The sequence below is a fragment of the Camelus dromedarius genome, chromosome 28 (assembly GCF_036321535.1).
Source record: "Camelus dromedarius isolate mCamDro1 chromosome 28, mCamDro1.pat, whole genome shotgun sequence".
Lineage (NCBI taxonomy): Eukaryota > Metazoa > Chordata > Mammalia > Artiodactyla > Camelidae > Camelus > Camelus dromedarius.
The window spans coordinates 18,197,257-18,213,478 of NC_087463.1; the positions used below are offsets into that span (position 1 = coordinate 18,197,257).

The following is a 16,222-nucleotide window of genomic DNA, read 5'->3' on the forward strand; positions in this document are numbered from 1 at the left end:
ACCCAACTTTCTTGTGGCAAATTCATACTCATTCCTCCAGCCTTATCTCAACAACTTCCTCCCTCGCGAGGCTGTCTCCAGCTATCCTGGGCAGTCCCAAGATCCTACTTGTGCCACCAGAAGAGTTGTTGTGCAGAGGCTGAGAGCTTCAAAGTCAGAAAACTGGTCTGGATCCTGGTTTCATCACTTTGCTGCTGCAACCTTGGCCCAGTTACTTAACCTCTCTGTGCCTGTACCCTCATTTATAACTCAGGGATAGAAAGGTATGACTGGTACAGTCAGTGTATGATTTAAATGAGTTAAATGTAAAGCACTCACAAGAATGACTGGCACAGGTTACATTTTCAATGGTAGTTATCATACTGAACCATAGTTACTGTTGGATCTCAGTGTAATTTCTGACATTTGTTTTTGCCTCTAGATTAGAAACTATTCGAAGGCAGGGGCCATATTTTTCCTTTGTGCATTCCCAGCCTAGAATAGTGCCGGACATTCAAGTAACTGTGGCATAAAATTCAGAGGCCCAAAGAAGGAATGGGGAGTGGTTCCTCTTTCTCCAGGAAGACTTGTAAGAGCCTTCAGAGGGGTGAGGAAGTGGGGAGAAGTAAACCAGAAATGTAATCGCCACGAGGGAGGGACAAATTGTTTCTGCAAAACTGTATCCCTGGTGCCTGGATACCGAGCTCATCACAGGCTCTCAGTAAACATATGTTGAACGAGGGTATAAAGTCAGGAGTGGAAAAGAAGTCAAGAAATATTTTTGTTTTTAAAGGTCCAAACATAAAAATTACAGAGGTGATATCCTATGCCACTTATGTACATCAACTGCTCAAATTAAAAGGTTAAGTTTGCCAATCAAGATATCCTAGGAATCTCTTCTCAATGCGATCAAAAATGTTCTATTTAAGGACTGAGAAATATGAAGGCGTGTTCTTTCCTATAACCATCTTCCACGCATTTCAGAGTCTAGGAGATATTTCATTGTTGGAATATGAAAGTTTAAAGTATGGGAAATCAATTTATTTGTATCTGAAACATAATGACTTAAGAAATTTTCTGAAACTCCACACTTCTTACCCTTTACTCATATAGCCCACATCAGAGTCACACAAACACAGAACATATCTGAAACAAGAGCCCAGAATACCACATACTGACTCTGAAAATATTACTTCCTAAAAATTGATAAAAATCAAGTCTTGTCAAGTGTTTAAGACGCAAGATTAGGATAACATTATCAAAGAGGGTTGTGTTTTGCTGAAGTGTCTCTTAAAAATGCACATTTCTAAAAAATTAAGTTTTCAAATCTGTAAAGCATGTTCCCCATTTATTTCTTGTTGTGATTCAGAAATACAAGATATGAAAATTAGGTTACAATTCTGCCACAAAAGCTTCTAAAGTAGCAAACACAGGTTCTAATATATATCAAAATAGCCATATGCACTCTCATCAGTTTAAAAATGTCTTTAGAGTTGTCACATTAAGCAACTGTAAAATATAACAGCTATTATCTCCTCTTCAAAATACCAAATCTGCCACCACTGCTCCAAACTAAACAAGATTTAGTCCAGACTATGACGGTTAGGGTTAGTAGGTATTTTTCAAAGCTGAGTTACTAATAATTTAAGAAAATGAGAAAGACGCAAAACATTTTACGTCAAAAAGTATGAACATTTAAGTGTCTTCAAGTGAATAAGACATGTTTAAATTAGAAAATGATGTGATAAAATTAAATCTGTTGATGATATAATTTGGGGGGAAAATTATGGTATTTCCTTCTTCTAGAAAGACAAAGACACCCAATTCTTTGAATCGAAGCAACTATTGTCAAAATTCTTTTGTCATCAAAATACTAGAAATGGTCTCTCAAAGTTTCACTTTCAAGAATCAACAATGGATAGTTGAACAGATTCAAATAAAGACCTTAATAACAAAACAGATACAAGTATTAATGTAAAAGAGCCATCACTAGTAGCATTTTTAATTTCTTCTCTTTTTCAGCTATAAAAATTAAATTTGAAAAAGATATAGAAAAGAACAACCCTCCTGACTTTTTTTTTGTAAAAAAGAAGTGAGAATTTTTTTTTATATGTTTTTCAATTATGAAGGGTCCTTGAACATATTTTGGAATTTCTATGGCTGCGTAACGTTAAACATTTTAAAATAAATATACTCACAAATACATTATAATAAAACACTACAACCCAACCTGGCAGAGGCAGGCACTTCAGAACAGAAACTCACATAATAAGCTATGGTCACATACAGAGAACCCACAGAATTATGATTAAACTTCTTCTACCACGGGTAAGACTTACCCACTTCTGGGTACAACAGAAAGTGTTGAATCAATGTGATCCTTTAAAAAAAAGCCTACAGTTTCCCTAACAATTTGACTCAGGGCTTACTTTTCTTCCCCTGAGCAAAAAAAAGCAAGTCAGTGAAAAAAAAAAAAGGGTTGTATAAGAATTGAGCCAAAAAAGATAAAACATAGAAATTGCCTTATAGTTATTTCCAGATTCTGGATGAAGTCAGATCCTTGTGTGATGCTACGTAAGCGTCTACAATCCCTTATCCAAAACCCTTCAGGCCAGATGGGTTGCAGAATTCATCATTTTTTGCATTTTGGGAAGGTAATATGGGACATACACTGGATATTACAAAACATCTCCAGAGTCTGGGGCAGTCCCTGTAATCAAACCCACTGGTACTTCTTCAGACACAATTAATGAGCAGCCCAAGGAGTGGCATAAATAAAAAACATAATAATCTCATGTCAGCTCAAGTCAGGTTTTGCTATCAAATGAATTATGGCACCAAATTTAGGAAGGAAAAAAGAAACACCTCAGTTTTCAAAGTTTTTTGGTTCCAGGACTATAGACCTTTGCCATCTCTGATAAAACAGCCCCTTCCCTGACACCGTCCTCTCCACACATCTGCTCTCGTGCCTGAGCTTCCACTGGGTCGGGGATTGTACTATACCCCGTGGAACAGGGGCTCACACATTTGCTCAGGCAGCAGGTCACCTGGGGTGACGGTACTCTCTATGAGGGCACCTTGAGAACGTACACTGAAATAGCAATTTCAAGATAGTTAATCCTATTAAATGAGGCATCATCTTGGGCTAGAGTTTAATACAGACCATCAGCAGAAGGTGCCAACATTCAAGAAACATTTATGAGAAAAGAATAAAATTGAGAAACATCCAGATATCAATTTGTATCTGTTTTCTATAATTAAGAAAATATAGCCATCACTCCCTGTCAGAGGCTGCCCAACACGACTCAACAGAGTTTGGGGACGATGGCTCCCTAAGACTGCAAGAGTCAAGAAACCACGACGGGTCCAACCCACCGCCATAAACTGCAATGAAGTCATCCCAAGCAACTAATATATTAAATAATCATTTCTTCTGTCTTTGTCGGTGTTTGAAAGTATGCCACTCTCGTCTTTCAAAAAGACGCCGTGGATTAAAGCCATGAGACATTTTTCTTGTTTAAAGACTAAGTCATTTTAAAGTCAAGAGGTTCAAAAACTCAAGAACAAAAAAAAAGGCTTGCAATACTTTTTAGGTCTTTAACCTTTTGTAGAGTTGTTTTTTTAAAACAATTTAAAAAAAAAGTTTCTTCTTCAAAAGCAGTGGTCTTTTCTCACCAAAATGGACTGGCATGTGGTATTGTATATGCTCACTGTGTGTGCCCGAGGGAGGGGACACAGCATTATAATGGAAGTGGCTGTCCCCAAGTCGGAGGAACACGCACAGCGCCAGACTGAAGCAGCTGACGTAGGGGTGGTTACAACTCATCAGAGGCACTTACTGCAGGAATCCACCGGTGAACAACGAAGCCTGTCATCTGGAAACAACACGCAGGGGCACCAGGATGTCCAGGGCTACGTTGTGAGAGTGATAACTGGGCCTTCTGAACTTGGGGTACAAAGTAGATGTTCTCAGGGCCAGCGGGAGGGTCACAGAAAGGACGGGGTGATCATCTTATTTCAAAAGCAAGTCTTTTCACCACCAGCCTTGTCACCCTACATCTTTTTTTCTTAACAGATAGAACTTAAATATGCCATCATCAGCCTTTCTTAAGAGCTACATATATGCTACAGGAGAAGAAGGTCACACTTTCTAATTTTTTTGTTTGCTTTAATAAATTCATCAATTAATTTAAAAAGTCAAGTCAAAAAATTGGTCTTCTCTTTTCTTCTTTTTTTACAAAAATATTATATCAGTATAAGCAAAATTGGAAAGGAAGACATGGCAAGAATAAGACACTGCGATGGAATGGGTGAGCTTCAGATCTTCATGGCTATTGAGGAAACTGTAAACTTTTAAGCTCCTAAGATTCTACTTCTCTTCAGAAAACATTTTAGGACACTGTCTTTCTCCGTGAATGAAAAATGAAAAGTGCCTTAAGCATTCAAGTCTAAAGACAAGAAAGCATGATTTTTTTCCTACTGGAAAATATTTATCTCCTTCGTCCCACTGCACTGCCCTCTCCCAGCCTCCCTTGTAGTTTAAGGGGATCAAAGAGAGAGAAGCCACGAGGGTCCCCCAGCCACAGAGTGAGTCGGGGACATTATTATGCATCCAGACACAGTGGCAATGTGTGAAACGCACCTGGAATAAAACACACCAAGTTAAAAAGAAAAAAAGAAAAAGAAAAGAAAAAGAAAAAGAAACCCATAAAACTGCCTTTCATGGAAGGTTAAGAGTCCTCAGAAGGTACATTTCTGGACTGGACCTCTATCGGGAAAGAAAGAATAAATAGAAAAAAAGGTCAGTGATCACTCTGGAATCCTGTTTCCTTACCATCACCTCTCCCCCTCGGAGAATCAGGTGGTCCCCTGCTCCATTTTGCATAGTATTAATAATAATGTCTGGAGCGGAACTTCCAACCTGTTGCTTGCAGCCAGGTTTCTGAAGAGCACTGGTCCAATCTCACAGATTCAAAAGCAAGACATAAGTGTCTGCAGGCCCCAAACTGCGTCCCATTTAGCAGCAAGCTGGTCAAATTATGTAGAGACAGTCTTTTTCCAAGGGGTAAGAATTAGGCAGTTTTGTCCGCAACCTCAGATCTTGCTCTCTGCATCATGCAGCGACGGATGATACTGTCGAAACTTCCCAGGTAGAACAAAGCGATGGTGCGGAAAAGGCCCATGGTGACCACCTGCAAGACAAGCAGACCTCTGAGCTCATCCAACAGTCCAATACAATCGTTCGCTTCAAGGGCTTTTAGGATGATCAATAGCTTCTAGGACACAACTTCCGATCTGCTCCAAGGACAAGGAAGCAGGATGAAAACTGGAAGTGCCAGCAGAACACAGAACAGAAGCTGCCCACGCTGTGCCCCTGGACAGCGCGGGGCCCGCCAGATGGGCAACAACAAAATATTGGTCCAATTAATATATGCAAGTTACACAAAGAAGAAAACAGGGATTCTTGGTGGCCCTGGGGTTCCCAAAGGTGGGGAAGAGCCCCTGCGGCATCGTAAGTATCCAAACGCATACAATCAAGGCTTTTTGGTTTACGATGTATGTTCTGATCACACAAGGCAGACCCACTGCTGGGCTCTGAGGACACTGCGGGGAGACAGACACGGTGCCTGCCTCTGCCAGCTCCCTCCGTAACTGGGAAGACACCCGACTGAGAAAAGGCAATTAGTTTCAGGGTTAAGACGGCAATGAACCACATCCATTCACTTCCACTCTTTCTCACTAAGCGCCTATAAATGCAACTTTTAAAAGGCACAAAACTGCAAAGAGAAATATTTTCAAATATACAAGGCCTCAAAAAATTTGCCTCCCAAGCACCCTTTTTTTTTCAGGAAGCTACTAGAAGAGGTAACCAGCCAAAGAGAGGGATCAAGAGAGGAGGGTAGTGTCTTGTGATACAGGAGGCGGGGGACCCAATACCAAGGAGAGACACAGGGGTCCCCCAGGAGGACGTGAAGGGGAGGCTGGGTTCGGCTATGCACCAGACTCAGGGGCAGCCAGACCCTGGCAGTCAGAAGGCTCCAGGAGGAATTCCTTCCAAAAGGTGAAACGGATGGAGTATCTGATATTTCTGAGATGAGACAAAGACAGTCATTATTGATAATACACAGAAAAAGGCCAACAATAGTTCCGGGGGAAACAAAAGGTTGTACAAGAAAGGAAAATTAGTGCATTACATAGCTCAGCTGTGAAGAGCATTTAAACAGCCATCATAATGGTTACTTCAAAGACAGATCTAACCAACACCACAATATAACTAAAAAGGGAGGAAGGGATAGAGGAGCGGAGGGTGGAGCAGAAAGGGACGGTGTCAAAGGAGAGCCACATCCTCACCCTTCCAAGCAGAAGCTAATAACTGATCCCAAACTGAGAAACAAAGCAGCAGAGATCAAGGCAGCATGTACCCTACAGGGGAACCCAGATTAACACCCCAACAGCAGAGATGGCGTTTTACCTCCACATCCGCAATGCCCAGCACAGAATTCAAGTTACATCATTAACCTAATTCCTATTTACTTATCCCTGGTAGAGGAAGAAAACAGTTGATGCTTCAGTGAAAACTCTTCACATCCTCAGATAAGTTACCACGTCTTCCTTTAGCCGTCTTTCATCGAGGTTCAATGAGAGACGCTCGTCATCTGTGTGTGTCCATCTGTCTGACAGCCCAGGCATAGCTCACCTGCTGGAGCCCTTCTGTGATGGAAGTCACCGGAGCCATTCCACAGGTCAGGGACGAGAGCATGTACCCATCAGAGCCGATGGAACTGTTAAAATTTCCTTGCTAAAACAGAAGGAAGAGAAAAGAAAGAGGCAGTAGTAGGAACGGGGAAAGGAATCAACTCAACACATCAGAAACAACGAAGCGTGTCCTCTCACTTCAGGTGGGAGAAGAGGGTACAGCACACGACGGAGCTTGGGGACAATGTGGCCTTGGCAGACGGGCTGGGATGGCTGGCTGGGCACTTCTCAAAATGTGAGTCCACAGATGCTAAGTGTCCTGAGACCCTTTCAGGGGGTCCATGGGGACAGAATGATTGTCATGATGACACTAAGATATTAAGTGCCTTTTCACCCAGTGACATTTACACTGACGGGCAAAACTGCAGTCTCAACATTAGCATGGGTCATGGTACTGGCGCCTCTCCACTGCCATGCACACTTGCAGTGATAAATAAAATCACAAAGAAAACAGAAATTAAAAAAATTTTTTTTTAATTTTAATGTCAGTTTTGCTTAAAAACACCCTTAATAACGCAGTAAAATTAATCGTTTTGTTCCATCTCAACCCCTGAGGACATGTCTCCTTAATACTCTGCATGACAAAAAGAAAAGCAGGCACCAAGCACTCCGTCCTGCCACATGAACCACTTGGAAGGGGACAGTGTCTTGAAGAATAGCCCTCCCCTAACCATTTACTCAGGGAAGGTCCTGCCTTTTCTGCGGGACACCATTCTTACACGCAAGAACCGCGGACAACCTGTGGTTGTCAGGCGTGGGTATTTGGAAGATACTTCACAGAAAATGAATGAAGAGTCTGTTGCCTCAAGGGAAATTGGCAGCTTTTGTAGCCAATGTTCAAATCTCAGCTTTCAAAGGAAAATTAAGAATTGTGAAAATGTGTATGTGCCATTTGGAGAAGGTCAGCTTCCCAACACATAAAGACTTCCATGGTAAGAGCAGCAGTGATATTAATGAATCTAATTTTTTGTGTAACTCAGTGAACTCATAGTTTCCAAATGACTAATGCATAATGTCACAAAACCATGAATGGGTACAAAACATTCAAAGTGCAAGACAGACCAATGGACTTCCATGTAGCAGAAGACAAAAAGCTTATTGATAGAGTTTTGAATTTCACACTGCAACTAACCTTTCAGAAATGACTACTTATCCAAGCTTAGGTTTCATATCCAAAAAGAAAAAAGTCCACAATTCTCTGAAAAGCCTCTAAAATATTCCTCCCTTCTCCAACTATATATCTGAGGAAGGTCAGATTTTTATATCCTTCTTTCAAAATAACATACTACAACAGACAAGATGCACAGGCAGCTATGAGAATCCAGCCGCCTTCTATTAACACAGACATAAAAGAGACGATGAAACGTAAAACAACGCCACCCTTCTCGCTAAATTTTGTTTTTGAAAAATAATTTCTGTTGTAAAAATGTTAACCACTGTATATAAAAACAGATTTAAAAAAACAAATTTCTTCTGTATAGCACAGGGGACTATATTCAATATCCTATAATAACCTTTAATGAAAAAGAATATGACAATGAATATACGTATGTGCATGCATGACTGGGACACTGTGCTGCACACCAGGAACTGACACATTGTAACTGACAGTGCTTCAATTTAAATAAATAAATAAATAAAAATAAAGACTAGCTCCAATGTTCAAAAAAGAAAAAAAATCTATTTCCTTGAAATATAATAGGTTTATCATTGCTATTTCAAATGAACCAATGAAAACATATTTCTTAAATGATACAGCTTCAATTTCTGACACAGCAAATATTAATAAGCATAGCTCGTGGAAACAAAAGTCCTCTGGGGTTCTCAACAACTTTCCAGTGGAAAGTGGTCAAGAGGTGAAAAAGCGTGCGAACCAGCAGATTACATGAATCCTGCCCAAATACAAAGAGCTGCTTCGGATCATGAAAGACACGGAGTGTGTTTGCTTTTGACTTGAGATAAGCAGGAAAAACAAAGTCCACCCAATCCTCTGGTGCCATCTTTCTACACCTTTGAACACAATCAGGGCAAAGTTCTTCCAGCGTCTGTAGATATGTGAACAGCCTTCGATGTTTCCTGTACTCTGCTCGGTTCGGCCTGAACGTGCAATGGCACGGACATTCCTCCAAGGCCGCCGCACAGCCTGCTGACCCCTCTCATTCCAGTCGCCCCCAAATTCCCTGCATTCAGGGTGCGCCTGGGGTTTATGGGCATCCCCTACACATGGACATCCTTCTGCATGTGCCTTAACAGGAACATTCCCACAAAGCTTGTGGCGCACATGCTGTCCTACAGGAGAGCACCTGGTTTCTAAAAATACCATTTATGACTGAGTTTCCAGCCTGGAAGCACCTTAGCTGAGTTAACAGGATGATGGCCCAGCAGGCTGATGCCACTTTCTTATTAGTAAACATTTGGGAAAATGACCGTGGGAAACAGGAAGGTAAAAGAAAAATTCTTAATCCACAAGCCTGGCAATAAGACACCTAACATAATCTAAAACTGAAATTCCTGCAGAAGAAGAAAGAGGCAGCGGGCCGTACACAGTAAACGGAGCGTGCTGCTCACACACCGCAGCTGAGTCTCACCTTCCTTCCCAGAACCGAAGTTCTCAGACTGATCAAACTCTTCCTAAGATTAAGACCTATCATCAGCTTCCAGGACCCACTAATTAAGATTACAACAGACAAGATGCAGAGGCAGCTATGAGAATCCAGCCGCCTTCTATTCACACTAATTAAGATGGAATCAGAAAGGGAAGAAAAGTACAGTATAATATTAGATACGGTGAATCTAACTCACCACAAAACCCCCAACAACTTATGCTTTGAAATAAGCCCTGGGACAAATATCTTTTCAGAAATACAGTACTGTAACTATTCCTAAAGGGAACAGGAATTTCACTTACTATGGCGTCTTTAACAATTTGTTTGGCCACTTGCTCTGGTTTGCAAACAGATGTGGTCTCTGAAATAAGACGAGTCTCCAAGGGCTAAAGGTGGAAAAAAAACAAGACATGTTAATTTTATCATTATAAATCACATACCATTACTACCCATTGAAAAATACACAATTTTTACAGCTCCCCTCCACCGATTTATCTGTAATTCCAGTTTTCTACCTTTCTACTGATTCCTATTTTTAGAATTAGGTCTGTCTGGATTCTAAATCAGTTTCTACCTGGTTGCTGTATAAAATTCAGCCCGATAGCTGAAGCAAGACAAGGGGGCTCCAGCTACTCTCTGTGGGACGTGTGTCACAGCTCCAGTGAGGACCAAAGCTGGAATGAGAACACATCACTGGTACGAGACCAGAGAAACTGCCTCCGTGAATCCTCGGCGCAGGCCACACACCTGACCCACGGTGTTCACGCAGCGCCTAGACCATGTGCCCTGAGGACACTGGCTCTCAGCATCTCCGTTCTCTCTATATTCCCAGGCGCCCAACTGCTGGACAGAGCTGAGACCCTGAGCAGGGACAGCCCCAGCCCGTTCAACAGCAGCAGCCGTAGAGGACGCTGGGAGGAGACCAAGAGAAGAGACAGGGTGATCCCAGGCGTGGCTGTGTGCTCCCTACTGGGCTCGTGTGTCAGACCCCCCAAATCTTAGCCTTTTATTCTTGTGTGATTAAAGGCCCATCTCAGTTGTCACCTAGCTCAAAAAGCCTTGCCTGAGTTCTTCACTGGCAGGCACTTCTCCCTCTCACCTTTGAACGTTTCCGCATTAACATATATTATTGCTGCCTATGTATTTGCATTTAGCTCCGAAGTTCCTTGTGGGCAGGGTCTTTGTTTTCATTTTTTAAAAATCTTCTCTGGGGTGACATGCACACATGGGCTCAAAAATTCTTTAGGAGGGAAATTCAGTTAGAAAATTCAAAACTTAAGCCTTAAACAGCATGAAATGGTAAATTTTATTTACCATGTAGGCTTGAAAAAATAAAGTAAAAACCAGAATATATTTCTTAAAATAGAAAAGCACAGCACTTCATAAAAGTCAAGTGTTTCTTGATGAACCTGAATTGAGAGAAAGCCCCTTTTGAAGGTACCACCATTCATTCTTCCAGACCCTCAGGCCGGCATAACCATGTATCACCAGATACACCAAAGATTTAAAAGCACTGTGGCGCCCCCTACAGGGCTCAGAGACCAAGGTAAAATTTTATTTACTGAAAGTCAGCCCAACATTTTAGTGGAAGAAAAACAAAAAAACCCAATCTAACATCAAAATCAAATCTTCACAGGGAAATCACCACCCTGTGTCAGCTTTGGCGTCTAACTAAAAGATCTCTTACCAAATGTTGCAAATCTGCTGAGCAGATCCCCCTTGTTCTAAAACAGGGCACTTGGCTTAAATTTACTTCTTTGAAATAGTAGTAATTTTAAGAGGCAGAGCCAAAGAGAAATAATAGGGGAAAGAGCTTCTAACTTATAAACATCTTTTTGCAAACATACAGCCCATGAAGCGTAAGGTCCGATTTTTACGCTGTGGAGATTCACACTTACTAAGCGTCACTATAAAAGAGGAGAAAACCAATCAATCAATGGTCAAGGGGATAAGTTCTGACTGATTCCTTTCTTTCCCACTTTACTTGTTTGCTCACAGAGTACCTACTACACAGCAAGGCAAAGAGAAGGTTCCTGTGAACCAGGTGCAGAGCTTGCACTCAGCTCAGGATGACTGATGGTCGCTGCATCAACATTAATGTCCAGAGGTGATAAACACTGTGGAGAGAAACAAAGCCTGGGACGAGGAAAGTCAGTGTCCCTTGGGAGGGAAACTTGAGATACAGAGGGTCAGGGAAGTCCCCTCCGAGGTGACGTCTGGACAGAGATGGAAAGAAACACAGGAGGAAGCCGTTCAAACATCCAGAGAGAGGATGGCAAGTGCCAAGCCCACAGGTGCGAACAGTCCAGGCGAGCTCCAGGAACAGACGGGGCTCCAGCGTGGCTGGGGCCAAGAAGAGGAGAAAACGCTTTGGGCAGGTGGCCACAGTCCAGATAGTGTGGGCCTGGAAGGCTCAAGGTCTCTGGGTTCTACTCCAGGCACCACGGGAGCCACAGGAGCCACACTCCCTAACACACAGCAATACCAACGTGTGCTGTTTAACGCTAACTTAAAATTACTTAAAATAAATTAAATTAAAAATTTGGTTTCTCAGGCTCATTAGCTGCCTTGCAAGGGTTCAGTAGCCACAAGGCGACCACCACGCAGCAGAGTGCAGACCTAGAACAGTTCCACATTCTAGAACATGCTATTGGACCGAGCTGCACGAGAGGTTTTTGATCTTTGGGTTTTTTTTTTTCCAGTTTTGCTTTTTGGCTTTTTTTTTGCACAAGAGGGGTTTGAATAGGGGAGTGACAAAACCTGACTTAGAGTTGAAAAGGATCACTAGCTCCTGTATGGAGAACAGACCCCAAGGGTGTAAGAACAGAGGCAGGCCGACCAGGCTGAAGACCATTAGAGCAGTTCGGGCAAAAATAGCAGTGGCTATCACTGCTGGGACAGTAGCGATATATGCAGTTAAAAAAAAAAAAAGGGGTCTGGTTTGGGATCAGTTCTGGGAGGACAGAGCCAAGTGGACTTGCAGGTGGCCCAGCTGGGTGGCGTGAGAAGAGGGAGGGTCAGGCTGGCTTCGCAGTTTCCAGCCCAGGCAGCTGGGGGAACAGTGGGCGCCAGGTAACGAATGAGATGCAAAATAATAAGGGGGAAATGAGAGGGAATCAAAAGTTCTGTTTTTGAAATGTCAAGTCTGAGATGCCTGTTTGACCTCCACATGGAGACAACAGGCCAGCGGCCGCTTTGGGGTTTTACGTGAATTTAAGTTCAAGGGAGAGGAGATAATTTTTAAAGAATAAGATCTCATTCTTTAAAAACACAGGCTGGACTCTCCATCAAAAAGAAAACACCTTATTAATTAAATAAAGCTTGGAGACCATTAGCAGAAATCATTGGCCCTTAAAAATAGGGCTACATTCTCCAAGAGTCCAGATGACAGTTCCAGAAAGTTCGGAGGCCTCTTGCAAGCACGTAAATTGAAAGGAACTCAATTTTCTGACTAAAGGGTGGAAGGACAGAAAACGGGAAAAGGGGTTTCCAGCCACAAAGCCTCAAAACGGGGCCCAGGGAGGCAGACTTACCTTGGTTTTGTTTTCTTCCGCAAACCCAGGGGTGTCTGTGTCTGGTGGGTAGGCCACTGTGACGTAAACATTATACGGCTTCACCTGCATGTCAGAGACAACGTTTGCCCCTTCAGTCAACAAGACACAGTTTTGCATCCTTCCCCACCGACCTGCGCCAGCTGCCGGGCAGACACTCTAAATACTGTTCTGATTTTCTCAAAAGGCGGGGAGACCAATGGGGTGATTCTGTAAGAGGAGAACTGCCATCAACGGAGTCAGGAAACCCCTGTCCCTGAAGACTGTTTAGAAATTAAAGCAAAAAAACGCACCCCAACCTCGACTCCAGCAAACAGCTGGCCCGGAGGTATGGAGGTGCACCTCTTCTGAGTTGCTTCCACTCCCACTGACCAGGGGTGGGAGGTGCCCAGGGGGAGAGCAGGTGGCGCTTTAAGAAAACCCGCTTGTCCGCCCCGCCCAGCGCACCCCACTTAGGCACTGTCGTCCAGGCCTGCTCCTCTGCCCTCGGACTGCAGATCTGGTTTCCCTCGTGGCTGATTTCACCTACAACATGGACTGAGGTCCCTCACATCCCTTCCTCAGTGCCTCTCCTGTGCCCCTAGACCTGGATCCGGACGATACCCAGAGAAGCTTGCTCGCTCGGGAACTCCCTGTGCAAGGAGCCCCTGCCAATGAGGGGGTCGGAGTCACCTCCCCCTCCACAGAACCAGCAGACAGCATGCTCTCCCGGGGAGACCCCCCCAGGTCTGACCAGCCAAGCCCCTCCCCTGCAGACAACCTCATCCCGTAGTGTTTATATGTGGAAATCCCTTTATCCAGAACAGCTTCCTAGGCTACTTCACCTCACTGCCAGGCCTCCTCACTGAACTTCCCCGCTCATAAACACACCCCCAGCAATTCTAGGAGATTCTCCTGCTGGTCAGCCAGGACACACCCTCCTCGCTGACCCCCTCCCTCCTCCACACTATCTTGCTCTGATTCTTAGAGAAGCTAAGGGTGATGGTTCAAACCCTCAATGTCTCTGCCTTTTGTCTGCTTTGGGCTTACTGTTCAGCTCCAAGAAAACACCCAGAAGAGTTGGAAATGGACAGGCAGCTGGTGTAAGGGAGGCCACTGTGTGTCGTAAGGAGGCTGACAAGTGACAATACTGCATTTCTTCCTTATGCAACAGCCTCTGAGAGTATCCCAGGGTCCTGCATTACGTTTAGCTTTGTTTCTCCCTACTTCCTTGTGTGAGCACAGTTCTGAAGGCTGAGGGAGGAGCCGGGGGGTCAGGAGAAGCATGCAGGCAGAAGACCTTGGGCCACCAGCCTGCAGAGGGCAAGAGCAGCGGACGATGTCCTTGCTCATTCGGTTCCAGTGCACTGAGGGCGTGAGAGCTCATTCACTCGGCAGCGCTGGGGCACGCAGCTTCAAGGCCCAGCCACGCTCATAAATAGCTCTGGAGTCGGGCCAGGCACTGAGGCTGATGAGCAAGCAGTTTCTCTTCCACTTGTTTTTTGAGACAGTGACTTTACAGACTGTCTCCCACGGCCTTGCCCTCCGCTGTGCACAGAGCGGAGAAAAACACCACCAACAAATAAAAGCCAACAAGCAGTAATTAGACAGCCCACCCGAAGCCTGACGCTGACTGCTCAGACTCAGCGGCTTCTGAGGGACTATACATAACAGCCCGGAATAAAGCATCACGGAAAGGAATATATGTATGTATATGGATAACTGACTCTCTTTGCTGTACACCAGAAACTAACACAATGTTGTAAATCAACTACACTTCAATTAAAAATAAAAATTGCAGCCCCCCGTCTTCCCTGCAATAAGCCAGGATTGTGGTACTTAAGCTAACATAAGACAGAATGTCAAAGCAATTTTTCTCAAGTTCAGGGTCATGGCTTGAGCTTCCAAGTGGTTAAAACAGCCTTTCAGAACAGCTTTTTCCCAGCGTGGGCACAGACGGTCAGGGCTGGGAGAAACCAGCCCAGTCCCTTTCCAGGTGCTGGTATCCTCTCTACAATCATGGAGCCAAATGACTCTCTCAGCCTATGGCTGGGCCCTCCAGTGGAATCCAGTAACCTAACCATGGTATTGATTTACCCAACAAACCCTCACTGAATGACTACTGTGCCCTCATGGAGCTTACAGTCTCCTGAAACTCCTGCTCAAGTAATTTGCTAAAATCTAAATACACTAAAATCTATATCATCCCATCACCCCAGGAGAAAAGGAAATGAGGTTAGTTTGGCTTCACTGTTCCTGCTAAAACAGTGCTGACTCGCAGAGACTACTTTTTCTAAAAATGTATAAGCCAGGACTCCCCAGATCTCCCTGTCTCTTTGCCACTGTCTGCGTCTCCTTGTTCCTGCTGACTGACCATTCTCCATCCCCCACTCCTCTGCCCCGGTCCCGTCCTGTTATCATTCTTCTCCCTTCTGTCTGGCCTCCTTCTCAATCAGAAAGACAACCCCTTGCTCAAGAACTGATTTATTATCAAAATAACCTCACCTAAGGTGTGTTGTTCCTCATTATATCAAAGCGAAAAGGAGAAAGGGTTAGAGCTGTTGCCATGAAGCTCCAGAATTTAAATGTCAGCTGACTCTTGGACCGTGGTGGGGAAAGATGGAGTTGGGGGGGGGGGGCAGGATCAGGACAAGGACCCACTACCACATTTCTGGCTATATCCCACCTCAGAAGTCTGCTTTCCAAAAAGATTGACTTTTAAAATCTCTAAAGGATGTATCTGTACCTAAAAGACTGAGTTAAAAAAAAAAAAAGAAAGAAAAATATACCAACAAAGCATTCTTTCGCATTTACTTATTGTACATAAAACCTTTCTAGGTCCTACTTTAGTTAGTGGGGCAAGGGCTGAGGTGTAGAGGAAGATTTAAGAGTTAATTAAACCAAACAGAATTATCAAAAGTACTTAAGAGTTTGAGCAGGTCTAGAAGGTTTCATTCATAAACACACAAGCACCTGGGCTAAACAGACCAAATCATCCAGGTTTCAAAAACACAATGTTGTACTAAGCCTTTAAGGAAACAATGGTTTTGATGCAAGTTCTGCTATGAACAAACTAAATTTTGCTTATTGAATTTATTTCCCCCAAAACCTATTTTCCATGGTACACGTTTATGGGAAGACATTTTTAATGGAGCCCAAATACAGAGCGAAGTCAAAGAGGCTAGGAAGTCCAGGCTGCTGCCTACAGCGTGAGAGTCACCCGGGTCCTTAGAAGACTTCCATCTGTCCTGGCAGCTCCCTGACTTTTCCCTCCTCTTTATTACATCTCTGTTCTGCCACACGTGGAGCCAGGACACCCACATTATACACTTTGCCCTAAATGAGTGACTC

The 16,222-nt window shown here is 43.7% G+C and overlaps 1 protein-coding gene across 1 annotated transcript in view; it reads right to left on the minus strand.

Annotated features, from left to right (window-relative positions):
- Positions 1 to 1,310: 1,310 nt before the first annotated feature.
- KDSR (3-ketodihydrosphingosine reductase) overlaps positions 1,311 to 16,222 on the minus strand; it is a 35,355-nt gene continuing 20,443 nt past the window's right edge. Inside the window, exons 7-10 of the mRNA XM_010979995.3 lie at positions 12,875 to 12,958; positions 9,644 to 9,727; positions 6,677 to 6,778; positions 1,311 to 5,171 (exon numbers count right to left, since the gene is read on the minus strand). Of these exons, the coding sequence (XP_010978297.1) occupies positions 5,052 to 5,171; positions 6,677 to 6,778; positions 9,644 to 9,727; positions 12,875 to 12,958 (390 nt within the window). The 3' untranslated portion in view covers positions 1,311 to 5,051. The remainder of the gene's footprint in view (positions 5,172 to 6,676; positions 6,779 to 9,643; positions 9,728 to 12,874; positions 12,959 to 16,222) is intronic.